Source organism: Hemiscyllium ocellatum, chromosome 25, assembly GCF_020745735.1.
Source record: "Hemiscyllium ocellatum isolate sHemOce1 chromosome 25, sHemOce1.pat.X.cur, whole genome shotgun sequence".
Classification (NCBI taxonomy): domain Eukaryota; kingdom Metazoa; phylum Chordata; class Chondrichthyes; order Orectolobiformes; family Hemiscylliidae; genus Hemiscyllium; species Hemiscyllium ocellatum.
The window spans coordinates 20,794,940-20,820,878 of NC_083425.1; the positions used below are offsets into that span (position 1 = coordinate 20,794,940).

A 25,939-nucleotide genomic window follows, 5' to 3' on the forward strand; every position below is an offset into this window, starting at 1 on the left:
TAGATGTGTGTCATAACAGGTTGAAATAGAAAATATCTGAAAACAGCCATGAAACCTTGCTGGACTCCAATGAACCCACGAAACATGCCAATGAAATGTCAGCACACACTGTGTGAACAGAACTGATGGGCTTGAGAATGGAGCAATGTCTCACGTTTTGCCCAGCAATTGGGGAACCAGAGATTGAGGGCAAGGCTCGAGGGCTTTCATCCAATAGGGTTCGGCCCTGCTGGAGGGGGGCGCGGCTCCATGGCCACGTGAGGCCCCCCCTTGGCCAATGGGAAGTGGAGGATGACGTCAGCCTTTGACAGCTGCTGGTTGCCCTGATTGGCGAGCGGGGCTGAATGGCCGCGGAGCTGCTGTTCGAAGTCGCCGCTTAAGAGCCGGGCGCGGCGCCCAAGGCTTGGATGCGGAGGGCTGACAATGAGCCAGAGTGATGCCGGGGGAGAGGGAGCCCGCATCGCCCCTCTCTGCGCCTCCTTCAATCAGGACTGCACGTAAGAAAGCGGCCGCCTCCTGCAGCGCTGATCGCGGCTTTTGTTTTCGGAATGTTTTACAACAACAGCTTGATCGGAGGACCTTCATCATCCCGCTGGCATTAAGCTGCATCAGTGTTTAATTATCAAAACAAAATAGAGCCGTAAAGATACGAATGCGCTGTACCTCCAGGGGTCGTGGGGTGTTTTGTTTTTGTTTATTTTGCCTGAGGGATTTTCTTGATTTTCATAGCGGAGCGTCAGAGTTTACTGTTACAAAAACTTCCAGGTTATCAAGCATAAGTAACCCTTTTCTCTGAACTCAGTGCCATAACTTCACAAATAATAGAAAGGTCTCCCATGCATGGCAACAATTGTTACTGCTAAAGTTTTTTTTTGGTTGGATCCACATCATGTCAAACCCCAGGTTTCAGCCAGGAAAACTGGAGACTGGCGGTGTTTCACTGCTAAAGCTTCAAATAAAAATGGCATATTCCAATAAATACCTCAAAATAAGCATGTGGTTGCCAACACTGCATGTAGTTCTGAAAGAAATCTGAAGATATTGTTTCTTCATGCAACTTTGATATGACCATGCTAATTGTACTCTGCATTTCTGTCTTGTGCAGCTCATGCGCTTCTATTAAGGCATTTACAGGTATGAATTCTTGTTGAATACAGTCTGTGCTCATTTGGTTGGCAAAAGTGAGGACCGCAGATGCTAGAGGTTAGAGTCGAGAGTGTGGTGTTGGAAAAGCACAGCAGGTCAGGCAGCAACTGAGGAGCAGGAAGATCGACATTTCAGGCAAAAGCTCTATACCATTATAAAAGATGCTTTTGCCCATGAATGTATCAATCTTATTCCTGAATATCCTCAATGAACAACTGCAGCCCTCTTGAATAGAGAATTTCAAATGTTACAGTCCTCTGAGTGAAGAAAGTTCAGGTTGTAAGTTTGCTTGCTGAGCTGGTAGGTTTGTTTTCAGATGTTTCGTCACCATGCTAGGTAACATCATCGGTGAGCCTCCGATAAAGCACTGGTGTTCTGTCCTGTTTTCTATTTATATGTCTTGGTCTCTTAAGATGCGTGATATCACTTTCAGTTCTTTTTCTCAGAGGTTGGCAAATGGAGTCCAGATCAATGTGTTTATTGATGGAGTTCTGGTTTGAATGCTAGGCCTCTAAGAAGTCCCATGCATATCTCTGTTTAGCCTGTCCTGAGATGGATGTGTTGTCCCAGTCAAAATGGTGTCCTTCTTTGTGTATATGTAAAGATATTTGTGATAGTTGGTCATGTCTTTTGGTGGCTAGTTGGTGTTGGTGTATCCTGGTGGCTAGTTTTCTGTCTGTCTATATGATGTAGTGTTTGTGACAGTCCTTGCATGGTATTTTGTCAATCATATTCGTTTTGCTCGTTGTTGGTGCAGGGTCCTTTAGGTTCAACAGGTTCGACTGGGACAACGCAACCATCCAATGATGGGCTAAACAGAAATATGCACGGGAATTTCTCGAGGCCTGGCATTCAAACTGGAACACTATCAATAAACACATTGATTTGGATCCCATTTACCAACGTGTGAGGAAAAGAACCAAAAATGATATCACCCACCTTAATAGACCAAGACATACAAATAAAAAGTGAAACAGAACACCAGTACTTCACCTGAGGCTCACTGATGATGTGACCTAGCGTGGTGGCAAAACATCTGAGAACAAACCTTCCAGCTCAGCGAACAAACTTACAACCTGAGCTACAAATCTTCTTAAAAATTGCAGAGTAAAGAACGTATTTGCTAACTGTGTCTTAAATAGCTCACCACTTATTCCATGACTTTGAGTCATAATCCAGACCCTCCAAACCAGAGAAGGAATTAATCTACCCAGTATCTACCAAAATAAGCCCTCAAAGAATTTCATACATTTCGATTAGATCACCCTTCATTCTTCTAGATTACGGAGAAATAGGCTTATTTTACTCAGTCACTCCTGATTGGCCTGCCCTCTCATTTGACAAATCCTTGAACCCAATGAGGTCCTTTAAATTGTTAATTAGTGAGAGTATTGAGTACAGGAGTTGGGAGGTCATTTTGCAGCTGTACAGGACATTGTTAGGCCGCTGTTGGAATACTGTGTGCAGTTCTGGTCTCCTTCCTGTCGGGAAGATGTTGTGAAACTTGTAAGGGTTCAGAAAAGATTTACAAGGATGTTGCCAGGATTGGAGGATTTGAGCTATAGGGAGAGGTTGATAGGCTAGGGCTGTTTTCCCTGAAACATCGGAGGCTGAGGGGTGACCTTATAGAGGTTTATAAAATCATGAGGAGCATGGATAGGATACATAGACAAAGTCTTTTCCCTGGAATGCGGGAGTCCAGTATTAGAGGGCATAGGTTTAGGGTGAGAGGGGAAAGATATAAAAGACACCTAAGGGGCAACATTTTCACTCAGAAGGTGGTACATGTATGGTATGAGCTGCCAGAGGAAGTGGTGGAGACTCGTACAATTGCAACATTTAAGAGGCATTTGGTTGGGTATATGAATAGGAAGAGTTTGGAGAGATATGGGCCAGGTGCTGGCAGATGGGACTAGATTGGGTTGAGATATCTGGTCGGCATGGACGGGTTGGACCGAAGGGTCTGTTTCTATGCTGTACATCTCTATGACTCTATCACTCTGGTGGCCACTGAAAGACCTCATTCCACCATCAGTGCTATAATACATGTGGCAGGGGAAAGGCAAACAGCCAGGCAATTTTCTCTGCATGGGCTAATATCCTTTAGGAAGGCAGAGGTTGGTGTTGTACGTCGTTTTTTGGGGGGAGGGTTTTTGGTGTCCAGCAGAAGCTCTGTCCCAAGGCCATACCCTCACAAAAAAAAGGCTGTCCCTCAGCCGGTACATTTCAGCCTCCTGGGCTTCTTTTTCCTTGGTGGGGTTGGTCAGACAGAATCCTTAGAATTGGCTGAAGTGCAACACCTATCAGACAGACTGTAAACTCACCAGTACAGAGGTGCTGACCAATCAGTGTAGTCAGTAAGATCAATAGCGTTTGATGTCCTTCCAGATGGACCCATGCTGATCAGTTAAGGCTGCTCCCATTGGTGCTGTAGGACAGTCAGGTTTCTGGTCAGTGTGGTGCAAATGGACATTTCAATGGCCTACTGGGTTCTCCATCTCCCCCCAACCCACACCGCACATACACACACACACACACACACACACGTTCCTATTTACAAGTCCAAGACAGCTTATTCTAACCTGTTGAATGCTGTACCAATCCAGGACCCTTTTTCCCTCTGCATTTCCATTGCACTCAGCAGTATTTACCTTCCCTCTGCTAACCCATCCTTCCTGCTAGCTTTATTGTTCTTCTGCTTTATTACCACCCATCATTGCTCCTCACTCTGCTTTCCCAATTTGGATGATGTAAGATGCATCACCCTTGTGTTCATCATGGATAAACAAACAAGAAACATCCAGCCTGTTTGTTTGTTTGGGAAGAGAGGATGATTTTTGAGGGAGGGTAGTATAGAGAACTTAAAAAAGGCCTACTATAAGCCCAAGCTCAGTGTTTACGGATTTATTAGATTACATTACATTACATTGTGGAAACAGGCCCTTCAGCCCATCAAGTCCACACCGACCCATACCCTTTACCTAACGCTAGGGGCAATTTGGACTGTGGGAGGAAACCAGAGCACCCGGAGAAAACCCCCGGAGAGAACGTGCAAACTCCACACAGTCAGTCGCCTGAGGTGGGAACTGAACCCGGGTCTCAGGCGCTGTGAGGCAGCAGTGCTATCCACTGCGCCACCGTGCCGCCCACGCAGGTGTAGAGTAAACAGCAAATGGTTCCATGTCAAGTATATAATGTTGAGTTCAGGAGAAAGTGAGGACTGCAGATGCTGGAAATCAGAGCTTAAAAATGTGTTGCTGGAAAAGCACAGCAGGTCAGGCAGCATCAAAGGAACAGGAGAATCGACATTTCGGGCATAAGCCCTTCATTCCTGAAGAAGGGCTTATGCCCGAAATGTCGATTCTCCTGTTCCTTTGATGCTGCCTGACCTGCTACGCTTTTCCAGCAACACATTTTTAAGTTCAGGATTATATTAAAATGCTACTCATTGGAATTTGAAGAATGAGAGACAACCCTCTTTAAACATATATGATTCATAGGGGGCTTGACAGGGTAGATGCTGAGAGGTTGTTTCCCCGAAAGGGAGACTCCCGGAGCAAAGGGCACAACCCTGGAGTAAAGGGTTGCTCATTTAAGACTCACATGAGCAGAAATTTCTTCTGAGGCTGATGAATCTATGAAATTCTTTGTCAGTCATCAACAACTTAATGACTGTTGAGGCTTGGTCATTAAGAATATTCGAGGCTGAGATAGACGTTTATGTAAAGCATAAGGCAATCAAGAGTTATGGGGAAAAGGCAGGAAAGTAAAGGTGAGGATTATGAGACTAGGCATGATTTCATTAAATAACAGAAGTGATGCGATTGGCTGAATGGCCTACTCTGCTCCTAAATTTTTTTTTTAAATTCGGTTTTTATTCTATGCCCAGCCCCCAAATTGTCCCTAATGGAAATCAACAAGAGCAATTTCTTAAAACAGATTTTGGGGAAGATGATAATGCAATATTAATGTCACTGGACTCATAATTCATAGGCCCAAGACGCCTCCCTAGTGACATGAGGTTACATTCCACCAGGATAATTGGCAGTATTAAACTTCAATGAATAAATCTTAAATTGAAAGCTCGCCTCAATTGGACTGACAACTATCATCTATTATCATGAAAGCTAATTGAGTGTGCTTTAAGGAAGGAAACCTACTGTTTTTGAAAGGTCTGGTCCACATGTGGCTTCAGAGTCATAGCAATGTGGTTGGCTCATAATTGCCTTGGAAATGACTTAGCAAGCCATCAGCTCTGAAAGACAGTTAAGGCCGGGCAATAAATGCTGCCCTTGGCAACAACACTTGCCTCAAGGTGCAAACCTTTTTTTCCAAGCACTGTTCCTGAGATTTTCTTAAAGGTAACTTTTTAATTTTCAGGCGGTATATTTTGATTTTCAGGGTCTCCTTTTCCATTGTCACTAATTTATTAATTAAGTGATGCAACTACGTAGCAACAGTAACTCCCGTACCTGTGTTAACGTTGCTGAATTTGAACTCCGTTAGAAACAGTGTTTGAAGAGTTTATCAATGTCCTCAATAATAGTCAATGTTCCATGAAATTTAAAGCCCCAACACATAAGTAAGACATTAATTTCTTAGATGGCACTGTATTTAAATGGGCAAAATGAACAGAAATAAATTAGCAACAAAGTTATTTTTCAAAGTAATTGGCACGTACTTCTACACACAAAAAGCCATCGCTCAAAACCAGCTTCCACAGACTGGAAAGCTCATGGCTAATAAGCTTCCATAGCAGAAAGCTGGAAGATTTTAACTTGCCAATCTCTGTATCTCTAATCACAATCTCAGATTTAACTTTACCAATTGACAGTATTAGCTCCAATTGAAACCACTACTTTCCCCAACACATGGTGTTTCCTGAATAGCCTTAAGCTAAAAGTCTTCACATTAATTAGAAGGAGTTTATTACTTCTGTGTGTTCAAGTTTTGCTGTCTCCAAGTTAGCTGAATATTGTCAGATTTGTAACTATTTTGATTCCTTTGCTGTCCCCTTTCCCCATGCCCCTGCAAATTCCTTCTCTAAAGCCTTAAACATGCTTTATTGTCCTCCCCCTTGCAGTGTCCACCACACCACCTAACTCTGCCTCCACAATCCCTTCGCAGCCTCTCACTCTCTTCTCACCAACCATTTAGCACTATATTCTTCCCCACACTCCTCTTCGAGCCTCCCTTTCTCCCCATATCATTTTGGAGCATTCTTTCCACACCACACCCCCCTCTCTCCCTTAGGAATCTCTTTTTACCCCCCACTCCTTCTCCACACCCTGCACATGGAGGTTGTTTTTCCCTGCCCATCCTGGATGTCTTTGGGATTGCAGGGTTAATTTGTCCACCATGTATTTTGAGCTGAAAATGTGTTGCTGGAAAAGCCCTTCATCAGGACGGGCTTATGCCCGAAACGTCGAATTTCCTGTTCCTTGGATGCTGCCTGACCTGCTGCGCTTTTCCAGCAACACATTTTCAGCTCTGATCTCCAGCATCTGCAGACCTCACTTTCTCCACCATGTATTTTGAGACTGGCACACATCCCACAAAACGAGAATCAAGAACCATGTCACATCCTGGTCAATTTATAACTTTATGAATGTTTTCCTGAGATTTTCTAGTCAGCTTTCAGAAAATTGATTTTTTTGTAATATCTGAAAACAAGAAATTTACTTCTAGTTAATGGTGATGGAAGTAATAATTGTTAATAACTTGTATCAACTATATATCTTCTAAAAATTGGTATCATCTCGTCTCCTCAATTGTTATTCAGTTTGGAGTTCAACAGAAACTAAAGCCAGAATAATACACATGTATAATTTTGACAAGTTAACTTGACTGAGGGAGGTCACCATCTAATAGAGTAGCCAGCTAATAGCACTCTCTGACTCTGAAGGTTGTGTGTTGTGTTTTGAGCATACAATCCGAGCTACCACTTCAGTGCGGTACTGACGAAGTGCTACACGGTCAGTGATGTGGCTTTTTGGAAGACACCATCTACATGTTCCAATACATTTGGAAATTTTTCTTGCACTATTTGGGACTTTGATTTCTCTTTCCATCTCCCAGCACTGTCACAGATTATCTGGTCACTTATTTATTTGTTAAGTCTGGCTATTGTTGTGAAAAGTGTATAACTTTTTGTCTATACATTGGTATCATTGTTAGACTTGGTTTACAAAGTAGTGGCACACAGGTATTTGTTACTCCTGTAAGAGTTTTATTCAAGTAAAAAGCAAGATCAGTGAGTTTTTCCCAAACAGTAATCTTATTTAGCATTGCTGAGAAAGTAAGTACCTGTAGACCCCTGTGGTGTTATTGGAAATTTCATTATACTAAGCATTTATGACAGGTGGGTAAACATTGAAAACCATTAGCTTGTTTTCAGTTCTGAATAATCCAGAATTGATTGAGTTTAGAAAAGCCAGAGATTGATTTTTTTTTAGAGCAGTTAGGAAGAAATGTAACCAGAGTCAAAAGCAAGTTTAGTGGAGGAGTATAGGTAAGTTCAGGGAAACACAGTCACCTCAGTTAAAAAAAAATGTTGAGTTTGTGAAACTTTCAAACCAGAAGCATTTAGAGTCACAGTTTCATAGAGATATACAGCATGGAAACAGGCCCACCTGCCAGTACCCGGCCCATATCCCTCCAAACTCTTCCCATTCATATACCTATCCAGATGCCTTTTAAATGTTGTAATTGTATCAGCCTCCACCACTTCTTCTGGCAGCCCATTCCATACATGCACCACCCTCTGGGTAAAAATGTTGCCTCTTAGGTCTCTATTTATCTTTCCTCTCTCACCCTAAAGCTATTTCGTCTAGTTCTGGACTCCCCCACCCCAGGGAAAAGACCCTCTCTATTTACCCTATCCATGCCTCTCATGATACCTCCATAAGGTCACCCCTCAGCCTCCGATGCTCGAGGGAAAACAGCCGTAGCCTATTCAACTTCTCCCCATAGCTCAAATCCTCCAACCCTGGCAGCATCCTTGTAAATCTTTTCTGAACTCTTTCAAGTTTCACAATATCCTTGTTTAGAAATATGTAGTCTATTAAAGTGGAGAAAGATTAGGCTTTGAGTTGTGGCGGATTTGAAAAAAGACTCAACTAATTATCTCCACAATCCATGACAAGTAGATTCTTAATGAATTGATGGGTGTAACTCTTCTGAGATTTGAATCTCTGTAACAGTGTCGGGGAAATAGCTTGACATTTTGTTTTGAGTGTGTTTTAAGACTTTCGAGATAGCTTGGTAATTTTTTTTGTTTTTGTCTTTTGTGTCGTAAACTTCTATTTTGTTGTTAAAGAACCTGTGAAGCCTAGTGTAACATGTTTCATAAATTTTTTAAAAATCTTTCAAGCCAGAGTTCAATCTGGTATCTGACTTGTCCAGTAGTACCATCAGCTGTGATCATAACACTGTGCAAACTGGTGACTATGTTCACCTAATGATTAACAGTCACTGTTATTACTTACCTAATTTGGGTGGCATGGTGGCTGAGTGGTTAGCACTGCTGCCTTGCAGCACCAAGGACCCAGGTTTGATTCCAGCCTTGGGTGACAGTCTGTGAGGAGTTTGCACATTTTCCCTATGTCTTTGTGGATTTCCTCCACGTGCTCCAGTTTCCTCTCAGTTGAAAGATATGTAGGTTAGATGGATTAGCCATGCTAAATTGCCTATAGTGTCTCTGGATATGCATGCTCTGAATTTGCCATGGGAAATACCACGATTATCCGAACGAGACAGGTGGGGAGTATTTTGTTGGCATAACAGAGTTCAGATAATGTTCGGATAATGAATAGCGTTTTTACAGGACCTTGAGATCTTGTTTGGATAATCCGAAATTCGGATAATTAATGTTTGGTTAATTGAGATTGTTCTGTATTTGGTTCTAAAGGTCTTTGGGATGTCCTGGGGATATGGTAGGGCAGTACAAAATTTCAAGTTTATCTTTTCAGTGCCATCTGGAACTTCCTGGGCAGATATTGTCAGTACAGTGTTACTGTGAAACACACTATTGATAAAGACTCCTGTAAATGGAGGACCTGATTGCAGGATATTTGTTGCAGCATTGCAGTTTGAGTTATTCAGTCATTCAGCAGATTACTGATGACCAATTTCTATAATTTTCAAATGTGCACTTTATGGATAGTCACTTAATCATTGCATTTCGCAAAAGCTTTTTATGTCTAAACTATCTGATCTTTTGAGATACAGCGCTAAGATATACATTCCTAAGTTTCAGTTGGACCTTGAAATTTAGTTAATGTAGTTCTTTTGTTAATTTCTTTGTAACCCAGTAGCGAACATTTATGATGATTTTTGGCAGGATCCAGGCTCCCAGATATGTGGTAATACCATATTATTAAAGTTACAAGGCACTTAGATTCTGGCAGTGTAACAAATTAGCTCTCAGATTTCTTTCATTCATGGGGAAGGACATCCCAAACTAGACAGTGGTTGTCAGGGTTTATTATTGGTTTCAAATGTTTGCTGCCATTACAAGAAACCACAAGGGGTTAGCTTAGCTTAGATTTTTTTGTGCACACTGACGAGGCTGTGTGGAAGATAGCATGTTTCTTTAAGCCAGCACCAGATGAGTTTGTCATGTGATTACAGTTATTTTGCTGTAAAGGTATAATAAGAGTTTATCTTCGATCAAAATATTTGGATGGCTTAACTACCGCACTGACACGTTCAACTGCATAACAGTAACACAGACTCCATAATGATAGGTGCTATATGTATGTAGTCGTGACTAAGTCCATATAATTTTAATGTAGGTTCTGCATCTGAATCGAATTTGGCAATGCCAGCATGAATTGAGGTTATTTCAATGTACCAGTAGATATTCCATGACGCAGCTTGTGGGCAATTGTAATGTCTAGTTGGTAAATTGACCTACCACTTAACAATTATTGCTGAAATATCCCCAGCAGGATCTATATTATTATAACTCCATGTGTGAGCATTCCTGGCTGAGCCAGCAATTGGTGCCCATCCCTAATTGCCCTCCAGAAAATGAGTTGCCTTCTTGAACCACTGCAGTCCTTGAGACGTAGTGTATGTTAAGAGTACTGTTAAGAAGGGACTTACTGGATTTTGTCCCAGTGAAAGTAAAGGAACATCACTATAGCTCCATGTTAGGATGGTATATGGCTTAGAGGAGGACTTGCAGATGGTAGTATATATTTGCTGGTTGTGTCCTTCTAGATGGAAGTGGATGTGAATTTGGAAGATACTTTTGAAGGAGCCTCTCCGAGTTACTGTAGTGCATCCTGTAGATGATTCACATCACTGTCATTCTGTGTAGATTGGGAAGGGAGTGAATGTTGACGTTGGTGGACAGGGATCCACTTATACAGTTTGCAATGCCTTTAATAATGTCATGCTTCTTGAATTGCTGAAGCTGCACACATCCAGGTAAGGGGAGAGTATTCTATCACACACTTAACTTGGGCTTTGTAGATGGTATTCAAGCATTAGGGCAACAGCGGGTGAGTTAATCTTCACAAAATTTCTATCCCCTGGTCTGTTTTTGTGGCTGAAGTATTCATGTGGCTAGTCCAGTTCCTTTTCTTGTATATGGTAATCCCCAGGATGTTGATTATGGGCAATTCGTAGAATCATAGAATCCCTACATGATGGAATCAGGCTATTTAGCCCATGGAGCCCACACTGACCCTCTGAAGAGCATCACACCCAGACCCACACCCCCAACCATATTCCTGTAACCCTACATTTCCCATGGCTAATCCATCTAGCGTGCACAACTCTGGGCACCATGGGCAATTTAGTTCTGTGAACAAAGAACAATACAGCACAGGAACAGGTCCTTCGGCTGACCAAGCCTGTACCAAACCATGATGCCTTTCTAAACTAAAAAAATTTTGAGTGTACGTGGTCTGTATCCCTCTACTCCCTGCCAATTAACACAGCACATTCTCCCCGTGTCTGCGTGGGTTTCCTCTGGGTGCTTTGGTTTCCTCCCACCTAAATGTGCAGGTGAGGTGAATTGGCCGTGCTAAATTGTCCATAGTGTTAGGTGAAGGGGTAAATGTAGGGGAATGGGTCTGGGTGGGTTGCGCTTTGGCGGGTCGGTGTGGACTTGTTGGGCCGAAGGGCCTGTTTCCACACTGTAAGTAATCTAAATGTAAATCTGTCAAGATGCCTCTTGGCTTCAATTGAGGGTCAGTTGAATTATTATGTTATACATTTTAAAAAAGTCAGCTCTTCTCTAACACAAAATATTGAAGTGAGAATATTTGCTGCATCATGAGATTTCTTTAAGAATGTCAGCTGTGGTTCAGATGGCAGTACTGTCACCTCTGACCCAGCTTCAAGTCGAATCAAGTTTGTAGTTTTAGCATGAAACTTATATTGATATTCCAATACAACCTTATAAAACAATGCATTGAGCAATATTGCATGAGATTCATAAATATAAGGCTATATATGTGTGTATTTTCTGTAATACTTCTTTACCGTATAATAATGGGTATATTACCTGAATGGTTGCCTCACTCAAATTCTTCTTTTTTAAAAAGAAGGAAACCAGTCACTTAGACTGGAACAACGCAGAAATCTTGTTGCTGAAGGTTTTATCTTGCACTCATCCAAATAGTCACATCTCCGAGTACTGATTGTTAGCAATTCTGAACTGATTAGCTGAGGTAAGTATGGGAGTGCTTTCTGTTTACTCTTTGGAGTAATTTGAAAAAGATGGTAAGCTTGAACATGTTCCTTTCTTTGCAGAGAGTGGGTCCCTAATAACTTATAGTACAGCTCGTGTTAATGATTATCACACTCCAAACATTTCAGCACATGCTGCCCAGTTGTCATCTATTGGTGGATGTCTTGGTTTAGAGTCGTAGACGTATAATATGGAAAGAGGCCATTTGGCCCATCAAGTCTGCACCAATGCTCTGAAGACCATCCCACCCAGACCCACTTCCCCAACCTAACCCCATATCCCTGCATTTACCATGGCTAATCCACGCATTCCTGGATACTACAGGACAATTTAGCATGGCCGACCCACCTAACCTGCACATCTTTTGACTGTGGAAGAAAAGTGGAGCACTTAGCCCTGCAGAATGACTTTCATGAGTTCTATTTGAGTTACATGGTGGCACAGTGGTTAGTACTGATGCCTCAAAGCACCTTTGACTCAGGTTTGACTCCAGTCTTGGGTGATTGTGTGGAGTTCAGTGAGAATGTGAGAACTCCACACAGTCACCCAAGACAGGAGTCAAACCTGAGTCTAAGGTGCTTTGAGGCATCAGTACTAACCACTGTGCCACCATGCCACTCAAATAGAACTCACGAAAGCCATTGTGCAGGGCAATGACCATCTGCAATCAAACCAGACTGTGCTTGCAAAGCACAAAACAAAACGTTTATTGGTGGATATGATTCCAAGATTGGCCCACACTGGCAGAATAATCCCAAGTTCTCCAGTCTCGCTATTGAAAAACAATTTAAGATGATTACTTGAGCATGTGACTTGTCTTATTTACATTTGCTGTAAGAGATCTATATGTAAGGACCCATAATCTGCAAACAAAAGGAATACATTCGAGCCTTGTACAGTTTGTGAATTATCTGAAAGCTTGTGGAGCTCATGATTCTCTGTTGCTTTTTCTAAGACAGTGCCTCACTCAATTAAGTTTGCCTGCCAACCAATCAGCTGCCATTTCTCATAAAGTATAAATGGTTGTGATCATTTGCAAGTGTGCATTCTTGCATTTCTCCTGGTGCCTGTAAGTCAAAACCTTTGGTATACCTCTACATTTACGTAAGAATTCCAAAGTAATAACATGTCCTGAAGTATTTCAGTGAAGTATTACCAAACAAACTTTGATGCTACGAAAGGTAATGGATACAGGTTTTAAGCAATATCTTAAAGGATTGGGTTGGTTTAGGGAGAGAAACGATCTAAAACCTAGGCAGTTGAAGGCATGACCTGGGTTGGGTGGGTAAATGTGGGTAGAATTACTGAATTTTGGGATTTGAGAAACAGAGGAGCTTTGAAAGGGATTTGTAAACAAGGATGAGTGTTTTAAGATTGAAGAGTTATCTGACACAGCTACTATAAGTCAGCACTTTGGATAAGTTCAATTTCGGGATTAAGCAAGACAGAAAGCTGGTCAGTAGTAAATTGCAATTGTCTAGTGTATTGATAACATCCATACAGGAATCAGGATTTTGGTAGCACATAAGTCAAGGTAAGAGTAGAGGCAGGCGATGGTACAGAAATTGAAGCAGTTCTGACTGTCTGGCCTGAAGCTTGTCTGTGGATGTCAGTCAAGATACCAAGGATATGAATGGTTTTGTTCAATCTCAGGCAGTGACCACAAAGAAGAGGGGAGATTGTGGCAAATGCTGAAAGCAGTGACTTTGGTTTTTCAATCCCTAGTTGAAGGAAATTTTGCATTATCAAGAGAAATCTTCCAGTAATAATCTCGAAAATTATACATTAACAACTTAGGGCTACTTGCACTTTTTTCATGCATCACCTTTTTGTCGTCACACTTTTGTCTTACTTTCATATCAGTCTTTTTCATTATATCCTCTGCCTGCTAACGTCCTCCACCTGATGACTGTATCTGTTCTTGACTTGTGCAAAGCCATGAGGATCAATTGCAAAAAATGTCTCAGCATTCACAGACGGGACATTTCAGATATCACACCTGATTTTTTATTCATAACATTGCTATATCCCACGCTGTTTTTGAACTTGTGGCTGAAACTAGCCAGAATGCTTCAATTTACATAAACTCCTGACCACATGTTCTGAGTGGCATGTAGTTGAACAACAATCTTTAATGAATGTGAGAGATACAGTCCAAATAAATGTATTTAGTTTGTTACAAAGATGGGTGTTTCACAAGTTGTACCCCTCACTATGTAATAACTGTGCAAACAAGTACATCAGAGTCAGAAGGCAGAAATTGCTGGAAACATTCAACAAGTCTGCTGAGTCCAGCAGGTCCCTGGACCTGAAATGTTAACTCTGGTGTTCTCCATAGATATTGCCAAACCTGCTGAGGTTTTCCAGCAGGTTTGGCGGCATTTGTGGAGAGAAATTAGAATTAACATTTCAGGTCCAGGACCTGCTGGACTCAGCAGACTTGTTGAATTTTTCCAGACTTGTTGAATCTGTTTTTGTGTCTGATTTCCAGCAGATGCAGTTCTTTCAGTTTTTTTTTTGCTTAAAGTCAAAAATGCTGCAAAAGCTCATGTGTTATGTAATATTTATTCCATTCTGGTCTATGTGTATGTCTAGACACAGAGAACATCAAGCATCTCCAAGACATTTTTGTTTTTAAAAATATCAAGTTTATAGCAATATTAGATCTATACCAATAATAATTTGTATGAATAATCTGTGGCAATATCTGGGATGGCACTGTGGCTCAGAGTTAAGCACTACTGCCTCACAGCGCCAGGGATCTGGTTCGATTCCACCCTTAGGCGACTGTCTGGGTGGAGTTTGCATACGTGGCTTTCCTCTGACAGTCCAAAGATGTGCAGGTTAGGTGGATTGGCCATGCTAAATTGCTCATAGTATCCAAAAATGTGCAGGTTAGGTGGATTAGGTGGGAAATGCAGGTATAGGGTAGAGGGTGGATCTGTGTGGGATGCTCTTCAGAGGGTCGGTGTGGATTTGATGTGCCAAATGACTTGCTTTCACACTGTAGGGATTCTATGATTTAAATCTGTATCAACCATGGTATGAAGATTACCAGCACTGGATCTGCATGAAACCTGGTACGAGTTGTACCATTATCAAATATGCATTAATGTTGGCCTTGAAAGTGTTACTGATTCATCATTGATCACAGAGAATATTAGCATTAGATATGGTTTATGAAAGAACCAATAGGAGGTGATATGAAATAGTGTCGGTACCTATTCTGTTGCTAAAATGCTATGGGAGTGAATGAGGATCTCCCCATTTGTTACCAGCATTCTTAGCCAGAAGGACTGGCCTTTCCTAAAGAAAACAATGGAAAAGTCAACACTTGCATTGAGTAAGGAAGACTGTAACGGACGGAAAATGAGAAGTCTGGCTCAAGTGATGTATTATATTGATACATATTTTGTTGTTTGATCTGCAGATCTCTGGCAGTTGGTACTATCTCTGGTTATAAACTATTTTCATTGACTTCGGTGGACAGATTGGAAGAAATCTACAAATGCAGTGAGTCAGTTCTTTTAAAATTATGAACCTTTGACAATGGAATACTACTATCTCTTTAATCTAGACTTTCTTTTGAGCAACCTCCTGTAAATGTCTAATCTTTGTAGTATATAAAATAGCAATTTTAGATTTATTTGTGGCACAGCAGCATTTTATGCATGATTCAGTCTCATATGACAAACAGGTTCTTAAAAAATGTAGCTTCTCTACAGAAATGTAAATTTATTGTACAATGAAAGCAAGAAGTGCCTGAAAGTGTTTCACCGATGTGAAATAACATGAAGGAGAGAGCATTGTGTTTTAATATGGTTAGTGCATTTCATTATGGTCGTAACCAATAGAATTGAACTCTTTCTGTTTTAAGAAGCACAACAGCAGACATGATGAGCCAATCTCAAAGATGTCCATGTGTACAATACACCTTTAGCTGTTCAGCTTCTAAAACACACCAAATTGTAAACATTAGAAGATCAGCAGTACTCTTGTACAGATTTTGCACCGGCAACTTCAGTGTTTTAATCTTGGCCAACTTCTCATTTGACAAGAAATGGCAAAGTTTAATCCACCCCAAGCATCCAGTCATCATAGAATCCCTACAGTGTGGAAGCAGGCCATTTGGCCCATCAAGTCCACACTGAACCTTCAAAGAGCATCCCATCCAGACCCACCCCCCCTCTATACTATCCCTGTAACCCTGCATTTCCCATGGCTAATCTACCTAGTCCGGACACTATGGGCAATTTAGCATGGCCAATCCACCTAACCTGCACATCTTTGGACTGTGGGAGGAAACCAGAGCACCCAGAGGAAACCCATACAGAGACGGGGACAACGTGCAAACTCCTCAGAAACAGTTGCCACGGGGTGGAATTGAATGTGGGTCCTGGGCACTGTGAGGCAGCAGTGCAAACCACTGAGTCACTGTTGCCACCCCAGCTAGCACCTTCATCAAACAGACAAAGAAAATGCATAAAAGCTAAATAATCCTGAGCAATTTTGAAAATTACAGGACAATATTTGCAATGGCAGGAGATTGGAGCTGAACTTAGCTCTACATATTTATTAACGCATTTCAGCATGTACCAGACATGAGGACAATTGACCATCTAAATTCCAAAGTTTCAGTTTTTATGAGTTTAGAATAAAAAATGCATATGATAGAAATGCTTTTTGGAGATGTTGAAAGTGAAAGCAGGAAAGTAGTAAAATGCTGACAAAATTTAACTTTCAAACTCGGGCTTTTTGCTGAGAAGTAAAGAGTCCCATTTATCTCTTCTGTTATCAGTGAGAGGTGACTCAACTAAACAGCATTTTTACCCAACATAGGTGAGGTTAAGCTGCATGTAGCTGATAGTGTAAATAAACCCAGTTCCCTTAGCCTGATGACATTGTAGGCCATCAAAACCTTGCTTTGTGGGGAAAAGTTCAGTCTGGTAAATGGGTTTGAGTGCAGATTGGAGCAAGTACCATTAAAAATGTGAGTGCACAGGAAGCTCATTCCAACTACCAACTTTCACATTTTGACTTTAGTGTTTTAGACTGCTTATATGAAGCCCCCTTGGGAGAGGTGTTGCTGATTAGAATCATAGTCCTCCAGCATAGCAACAGGCCCTTCAGCCCTCAAAGATATGCCAACCACCAAACACCAAACTACACAAGTCCTATTAACTTGTACTTGGTCCATAACCTATTTTATCCATGCATTTTAAATATTCATTGAGTTGCTTCCTAAATATTGTGAGAGTACTTGCCTCCATTGCATCCTCAGGCAGCATTTTCTGTATTTCTACCAGCTTCTGGGTGAAAATACCTTTTCCTCAGACTTCCTCTAAGCGACTTAGTCTTCAACTTAAACTTATGCCCTTTGGTTTAAGATACGTCTGCAGTGGGAGAGAGATTCTCATGATCTACCCTATATATACCTCCCATAATTTTGTAAACCTCAATTACATTCCTCCTCAGACACATCTGCTCCAGGGAAAACAAACCCAGCCTATCCAGTCTCTCCTCATAACTGAAACTTTTCATTTCCAGCAACTAATTTAATTGCCTTTTGAAAAGTTGACCAACTGTCTTGATGATAATCCTGGTAATCCTGATGGATCTCCTCTGCACCTTCACCAGTGCAATCTCTTCCTTCTGATAGTGTGACAACCAGAACCGCACACAGTACTGATTCTGTGGCCTAACGAATGCTCTATGAATATACAACAAGACTTGCTTGCTCCTATATTGTGTCCCTAATGAAGGCAAGCATCCTGTATGCCTTCTTCACCATCCTGTGTATCTGTGCTGACACCTTCATGGATCCATGGACTTGTACACTGAGGTCCCTTTGTTCCTCAATATTCCCTCGTGACTTACCATTCATGTGTAAATCCTTCCTTTATTAGACTTTACAAAATGCATCAGCGTGCCCTTACCAGAGTTGACCTCCATTGTTCTGCCCAAATTACCGGCTGATCAATAGCTATAACAAACGTCCATCCTCAACAACACCATCAATTATTGTGTCATCTGCAATCTTGCTAGTTATACCTTCTACATTCACATCCAAGCCATTAATGCACATTGCAAACATCAAGAGTTCCAGCACTGATCACTGTGATGTACTTTTGAACACAGGCTTCCAATCACAAAACCCCCCCTCCGCTACCATCATTTACCAACTTGCCTTGGATCCTATAGGCTCTTACCTTTTGGACCAGCCTTCACGTGGTTCCTTGTCAAAGGCCTTACCCAATTCTATGTAAACCACATCAACTGCACTACCCCTCATCAAGACAGTTGGTCAACTTTTCAAAAGGCAATTAAATTAGTCAGACAGGATCTCCCTCCAACAAATTGACTGATTCTAAGTGTTAAGTTGGAGCAGTATTGCAGCAAACTTTCCCAAGTTCAAAATCCCATCTGCAATTTTCCTGGGCTTTCTAAAAGCCACTAGTGAAAGCAAGGGTCAGACACACTGGCAATTGAAGCATCTAATTAAAACTGATGTAAAGACTGCAATAAAGACACATACAGAGAGTTCCTGCCTATTATTTGGAAAGGCTTTGTTCACTGTGCTTCTGCAGAGGGTTTACTTTCTTTGGAGGTTTTCTCAATCCCATCATGGTGGGAAGGCAGTCTTAGATCCAACCTCAGCAGGAACAATGTAAACAGCAGCTAAACATCAGCATGAGCACTATCAGCAGCCTGCTAAACGGTGACTTTTTGCTGGATAACAAAATTGGAAGCAGCAGTGGGCTGCAGCTGATAGGAAGAATAACATGGCATATGGCCAGAGGATGAGCTACCTTGACATATCAGAGCAGCCATGTTTCAGGAGTTCAATGATGTAGAGGTTTCGGTGTTAGACTGGGGTGGATAAGGTCAGAAGTTACATGACACCAGGTTATAACCCAACCTAAAGTGAAGTGACCTGATGAAGGGGCAGTGCTTTGAAAGTTTGTGATTTCAAATTAAACCTGTTGGACTATAACCTGACATTGTGTGACTTCTGACCTTAGGAGTTCAAGGCTATTGAGTCAGGTAGGTGACAGATATCTGTATCTTCTAAGAAATAAACCTGATCCCCACTTGACCTGATGCCCACGTGTTAAAAAAGACGGTTAATATGATCACTGTCCTCGACCTTTTTGCCTCTGGATCATTCCTGGACTCTGCTGGATATCCAGGATCTCTCAGTTTCATTCACAACAAATGACAAATGACTGATGGGTCATTTTTCAGGATCAGTAATTATGTGAATTTGTCTATGATGACATCAATCAGAATTTGCAAGACGTAAAAAATGTGTTGCTGGTAGGTTTCTCACAGTGAGATGTCAATTGAACACAAATCCATGTTCCTGTAGAACAGCTAGAAATATGCACCCACTGCATGGGCTTCTGCTTCATTACTGTGTAGCTGAGTGCAACCACAAGATGTTGGTACAAGTATGGTTCTATGGCGCTGTCGTGATATTTTCCTCCTGTGAAAGTTTTACCTTCCTGAACCTCATTGAAGATGTCTCTAGGAGGTGAGAGACACCCACTTCAAGCCTGGCCAGCAATATCTGTCAAAGTAAAAAATGTGAATGAAATGCAATGGCATTCCAGTGACTATACATGTTGTCAGCATGCTGAAGATATGTTTCAGGTATCATGGATGAATCTGGAGGCTACCTTCAGAATAAAACCACGTTGTTCACAAGGTTGTGATGCATTGCATTCTGGACAATGTAGCACTATGGTTTGGAGTTGTAGGAGATGCAAGTCCTAAAACATCTTTTGGATTCTTAGCTGGTTTCTTCCTCCTGTTGGTAGTGAAGAGTATCCCTCTCTGATTTCTCGTTGGCCCCAGCATTCCACGTGTTAAACTGTGATAGATTCAGGGTAGTCAAAGGCTATCATGAAACCAATTTCTTTCTTTTTTTTGTTTAAGGTTGTATTTCTACTGAATTGTGTCTTTAAATTGGCCCTTTAAATGCAGATTATGAGGTGAGGTGCTGTGATACATGTCATCATCTGCTGCTGCACCATTGCTTCTGAAGCAAAATGATAATAAAGCATTAAAATATCACAGGTGCGTGGACTAACATTCCTTAGCAGTGGTTGCAACAGTTATTGGAAGACTGTGGATCTAAATGCATCTCTGAGTCATTAAGTGGGCCTGCAGTTCTTGCACTGGGATAAGGCGACCAGTTTAACAAGATAAATGTAAAGAGCCACTGTGACTCCATATAATAGAGAGGTCCAGATTGCTTACTGAGCCAGACCCCGCTCTGTGAAAACAGAGTTCCTTTGCATTGACACCATGAACCTAGATGTAGTGCTAACACAAAAATCCAAGCAGTTTACATTCATTAACAAACTATCCCTTATTTAATGACTCAGCTGCTCTCAGATGCTTGCTTCCCACAATGTTTTGTTCCCAAAGACATGCACGAACTCCTTCTGTCAAAGTGTGTCCTTGCATGTAAAGTGATGACTTATGATGTACAAGGCATGTAATTGAGAAATAGAAGGGACACAGGGTAGATCCAAGGGGGATAGACCCAGGCCCTCCGCTTCTTCTTCTCCAACAGACCCAACCAGTCCGCCTCCACCAGTACTTCCTCCGCCTCGCCCAATTGGTCCTCACCCTCAATAACTTTTCCTTTAACTCCTCCCATTTCCTCCAAATCAAGGGGGTGGCCATGGGCACCTGTGTGAGCTCCAGCTACACCTGCCTTTTTTTTGGCTATATCGAACAGTCCCTCTTCAGTACCTACACAGGAACTGTGCGCCAACTGCTCCGTCATAACATCAATGACTGCTTCGGTGCAGTGTCATGTACCCAGGCTGAACTGGAGAAGTTCATCGACTTCGCCCACAACTTCCATTCCACTCTCAAATTCACTTGGTCCATCTCGGACACCTCCCTCTCCTTTCTTGACCTCTCCGTTTCCATCTCCAGCAACAGTCTCCAGACGGACATTTACTACAAACCCACAGACGCCAGTAACTACCTGGACTTCACCTCCTCCCACCCAGTATCCTGCAAGAACTCCATCCCATTCTCCCAATTCCTCTGCCTCCCCCACATCTGCTCAGACAAGGAGACATTCCACTTGCAAGAATCCCAGATGTCCACCTATTTCAAACAACGTGCTTTTTGTCCCTACGTCATCCGGACAGCCTTCTGCTGCACCGCCTCCATCCCCTGTTCCACTTTGTAAACCATCCCCCCCCCCCCCCCCCACGTAATAAAGACAGTATCCCTTGAATTCACCTACCACCCCACCAGTCTTCACATCCAACTCATCATCCTTAAACACTCCCGCCAACTCCAACTAGACCCCACTGCCAAGTACATCTTCCCCTCCTCTCCCTCTCGGCCTTCCATAAGCACCATTCCCTTCGACAGTCCTTGGTTTGTGCCGTTCTCCCCACCAGCCTTCTCAAACCCCCAGGTAACTGCAACCCCCTGCAACTGGAAAAGATGCAAAACCTGCTGGTACAGCACCCTTTTACTTCCATCCGGGCCTCAAACAGTCCTCCAGGTGAGACAGAAGTTCACCTGCTTCTCCTCCAACCTAGTTTACTGCAAAAGATCTCCCAATGCATCAGGGATACTGAACGTAAAGTTAGGAACTGTTCACCAAGCATTGTAGTCGGGTCCGTAGGGGCTGACTGGACCTCCCAGTCACTGTCCATTTCAATTCCCCAACCACTCCCTTTCCGAAATGACCATCCTTGGCCTCCTTCCTTGCCACAATGAACCACACTGCAGATTGGAGGAACAACACCTCATCTTCTGCTTGGCAGCCTATAGCCCGAAGGACTCAACATTGAGTTCTACAATTTCAAATAACCTCCCTTCCCATCCCTTCCACTCCTCCCTGCCACCAACTGGGTCCATTCCTCCATTGACCAATCAGATTGTACCTTCTATCAGTCTTCACCTACCCCCACTTCACCACCCTGCCCCCCCACCCCTTTATCTGCAGCTCCCCCTCCACCCACCCCCAGTCCTGAAGAAGGGTTACACCTGAAACGCTGACTTCTCCACATCCTGATGCTGCCTGGCTTGCTGTGTTCTTCCAGCCTCCTGCCTGTCTATTTTGGATTTCAGCATCTGCAGTTTTTTTTTGTCTCTGTGTAAGAGTGGAATCAGTTCAGGCATTCCGTTTAGGACGAGCTGTCAGTTCAGAGTAATTCTCGGCAGCATCATAGCCACAATCCAGGACAAATCCAGGCTGTGTTTCCTCTAACCAGAATTCCCCTTTACAGACAACAAATGGGGTTGGAGCTTCTCCAAAGACTAACTCTAATCCGTACCAATCATTTCAATTGGCTCCAGTCACTTGCTGAGCATCGGGCTGTCATAGTCATAGAGAGGATGAGTCAGAGCAGCAACCAAAAACGTCACCGGGGTGTTTCATAAAGAAATCTTGGAAGTTGTACAGTTCAGAATGCAAATCAGCTTCAAGACAGGCCTGCCACAGAATAATGTTTATTTGTGACCTCTGCTCACGTTTGCTGCAGTACCTTGGGTTTCTAAAGTGTCTTAAACATGGTAAACACCTCAAATGCTTCACAAAAACAAAATGGACACTGCGCCCTAGGAAGTGATATCGTGAAGAGGAGGACTGTTTGGTCACCGACTGCTTAGAATAAGTACTTTGTTCATTTTTTTGAAGACTGACAAGTGCAGTTTAATCAGTATTACTCTGCATCCTTGTAGGGAACAGTGAGTGCCTATTCCAGTGCCAAATAATCCTTGAGACATACAGGAATCCATTGTATCATAATTTATCCAGCCAAGCATGTATTTACAAAGGGAACATTTCCAATCGCCATCAATAAGTCACAGAATCAGACTGTAACATTCGCCAGATTCCGTGTATACTTTATTAGCTTCTTTCATTCTCACTGAGTTGAAAATATCAGATATTTCTTTAATACCTTATCATGTCTCACAGGAAACCTTTCAAAGTAGCCCCATCTAAACTACTTTTTAAGCTTACTTGCTGCTGTTACATAGTTGGAGTCAAAATTAAAGTAGACTTCCTAGTCTTAGCTTTTCAACTCTTTATAATGTGGATCACAACATATTCTTATTCTTTTCTTTCCTTCCATAATTTTTAGGTTTGCACATCTGACGTTTGGCATCACTTCATCACTAATGAATTGCAAATTTGAGCTCTAGCACTGGTAGTTCCAGTGTTAAAGAAGCCCTCTGAGCCAAAAAAGGCTGGAGACCTTCCTCCAATAATAACTGTGTGGTCTGCACTGAGTGGTATATTGCACATGGTGAAAGTGTGGCTATTAATGTGTACGTCACAGAGAAGGCAGATCAAGACTCCAATCAGTGTCTAACACTAGCTTGATGCCTGCTCAGACATTTTGAACTGTACTTACTCCTGCTGACACTTTTCCTTAATAACACACAATGTAACTTGTGTTCAGCTACTTGAGGGACTTCCACAATGGCATGATATAAAGAAATCACCATTCAACTTAGAGGTCAGGTGCCTTAAACTACCTTCTTGCTGCGAGAGTTAATAAAAGTGTTGAAGGTGTTGCTGGAAGTTGAGACTATCACAGGGGAGTGGTGCAGTCAGTGTGTTTGAAATCACAGGGCTTACTGCTGCATCTGGTCAGACCACATTTGAAGTATTGTATGTGGTTTTGGGTCCCATATCTGAGGAAGTGTCCTGGAGTGTGTTCGGAGGAGCTTCACGAGAATGGTCACAGGAATGAAAAGCTTAACGCATAAGGAAATTGAGGACTCTGGGTTTACACTCGATGGAGATTAAAAGGAGGAGAGGGATCTAATTGAAACATATAGAATTCTGAATGGCCTGAGTAGATGTTGGGAAAATGTTTCCATTGGTAGGAAAGACTAGGATCCAAGGTCATAGCTTTAGAATAAAGGGAACGTCTTTTAGAAGGAAGATAAAGAGAAACTTCTTCAGCCAGAAAGTGGTGAATCTATGGAATTCATTGCCACATAAAGCAATGGAGGCCAGGCCATTGAATATGTGAGTTAGATAGGTTCTTAAATATCAAGGGAAGAATGGGATTGAGAAACTTATCAGGCATGATTGAATCATGGAGCAGACATGATGGGCTGAGTGGCCTAATTTCTGCTCCTACGTCTTAGGGTCTTATCTCCTGTTGGGAGGCAGCAATCTGACAAAATGGAGTAGAGGTGGTCGAGAAGACCAGCTTCTCTTCGAGTTAGAAGGAGAGGAGGGCTCAAAACAGGAAGCTGTATTCACCAAGAGTCTTCAAAGAGAACTTGTCAAACTGCACCTCAACTGAGAGCAGCAAATCACAGCTGACAGCAATGTCACTACCTGGACCAGCAGCTTCAGAGTAGGGTAAGGTCCACATGTTCATGATTATCAATGTCAGCAGCACCTCCAATTTCCATATCACAGGATCCTTAAGCTGGAAAAGATATTGCTAATAGATTATAGTTCATCATTTTTATTCACTTGTGGGCTGCAGGTGTCACTGACTGGGCCAGCATTTATTAGGCAAAAGTGAGGGCTGCAGATGCTGGAAACCAGAGTTCAGATCAGAGTGGTGCTGGAAAAGCACAGCAGGTCAGGCAGTATCCGAGGAGCAGGAAAATCGACGTTTTGGACAAAAGCCCTTTATCAGGAATGGAGGCAGGAAGACTCCAGGGTGGAGAGAGAAATTGGGGAGGTGGGGGTGATGGGGCTGGGGAGAAGGTAGCAAAGAGTACAATAGGTGAATAGGGTGGGGATGGAGGTGATAGGTCAGAGAGAGTGGAGCGGAGAGTTGGGAATGGAGATTGGCAGGTAGGACAGGTCATGAGGGTGGTGCTGAGCTGGAAGGTTGGAACTGAGGTAAGGTGGGGGGGAAGGGAATGAGGAAACTGTGAAATCCACATTGATGCCCTGGGGTTGAAGTGTTCTGAGGTGGAAGATGAGGCATTCTTCTTCCTGGCATCAGTGGTGAGGGAGCGGCGGTGGAGGAGGTCCAGGACCTAGCGGTGGTGGAAGAGGCGCAAGACCTAGGCATTAATTGCCCATCCCTGGTTGTCCTTGAGAAGGTAGTGGTGAGCTATCTTCTTGAACAGCTGCAGTCTATGTGCTATAGGTAAACACACAATGCTGTTGGGAGGGAATTTCAGGATTTTGACTTGGCGAAAGTGTAGGAATGGTGATATATTTCCAAGTCAGGATGCTAACTGGCTTGGAGAGGAACTTGAAGATGGTTCCCATGTATCTGCTGCGTGTCCTTCCAGATGGAAGTGATCATGGGGTTTAGAAGGTCCTGTCTCAGGATCTTTGGTGATTTTGTTTCGTGCATCTTGTAGATACAACATACTGTTGCTGCTGAGCATTGGTGGTAGAGGGAGTGGATGTTCGTTGATGTGGTGTCAATTAAAGGGGCTGCTTTATCCTGAGTATTATTGGAGCTGCACTCATCCTGACATGTGCCTTTGTAGATGATGGACAGGCTTTGGGGAGTCAGGAGGTAAGTTACTTACTGCAGTATTCCCAGCCTCTGACCTGCTTTTGTAGCCACTGTGTTTATGGGTGTATCTAGTTGAGTATCTGGACAATCATAACCCCCGGGATGTTGATAATACAGGATTCGGTGATGGTAATGCCATTGACTGTCAAGGGACAGTGGTTAGATTGCTTCTTCTTGGAGATAGTTATTGCCTAGCATTTGTGTGGCGTGAAAGTTGCAAGCCAGTTTTCAGCCCAAGCCTGAATGTTCTCCAGGTCATGTGCTTTGGAACATGGACTGCTTAGTATCTGAGGAGTTGCGAATGATACTAAACATTGAACCTTCATTGGCGAACAATCCCAGTTCTGATCTTGTGATGGCAGGAATGTCATTGATGAAGTTACTGAAGATGGTTGGGCCTAGGACACCAGAACACAAACCTGAGATGACTGACTCCAATAAGAACAACACTCTTCCTGTGTGCCAGATACAACTCCAACCAGCAGAGATTTCCCCCTAATTCCCGTTCATTCTCATTTTGATCAGGCTGCTTGATGCCACACTTGGTCAAGTGCGGCCTTGATGCCTCACCTTTGAATTCTGCTCTTTGTCAATG

The 25,939-nt window shown here is 42.6% G+C and overlaps 1 protein-coding gene across 6 annotated transcripts in view; it reads left to right on the plus strand.

The window, feature by feature from the left end:
• Positions 1–302: 302 nt before the first annotated feature.
• The window catches only part of wipi1 (WD repeat domain, phosphoinositide interacting 1), a 96,379-nt gene continuing 70,742 nt past the window's right edge, over positions 303–25,939 (plus strand). For all 6 annotated transcript variants that reach the window (XM_060844894.1, XM_060844889.1, XM_060844896.1 and 3 more), the window contains exons 1-2: positions 303–497; positions 15,282–15,364. In XM_060844894.1, the coding sequence (XP_060700877.1) occupies positions 424–497; positions 15,282–15,364 (157 nt within the window). In that variant the 5' untranslated portion in view covers positions 303–423. The remainder of the gene's footprint in view (positions 498–15,281; positions 15,365–25,939) is intronic.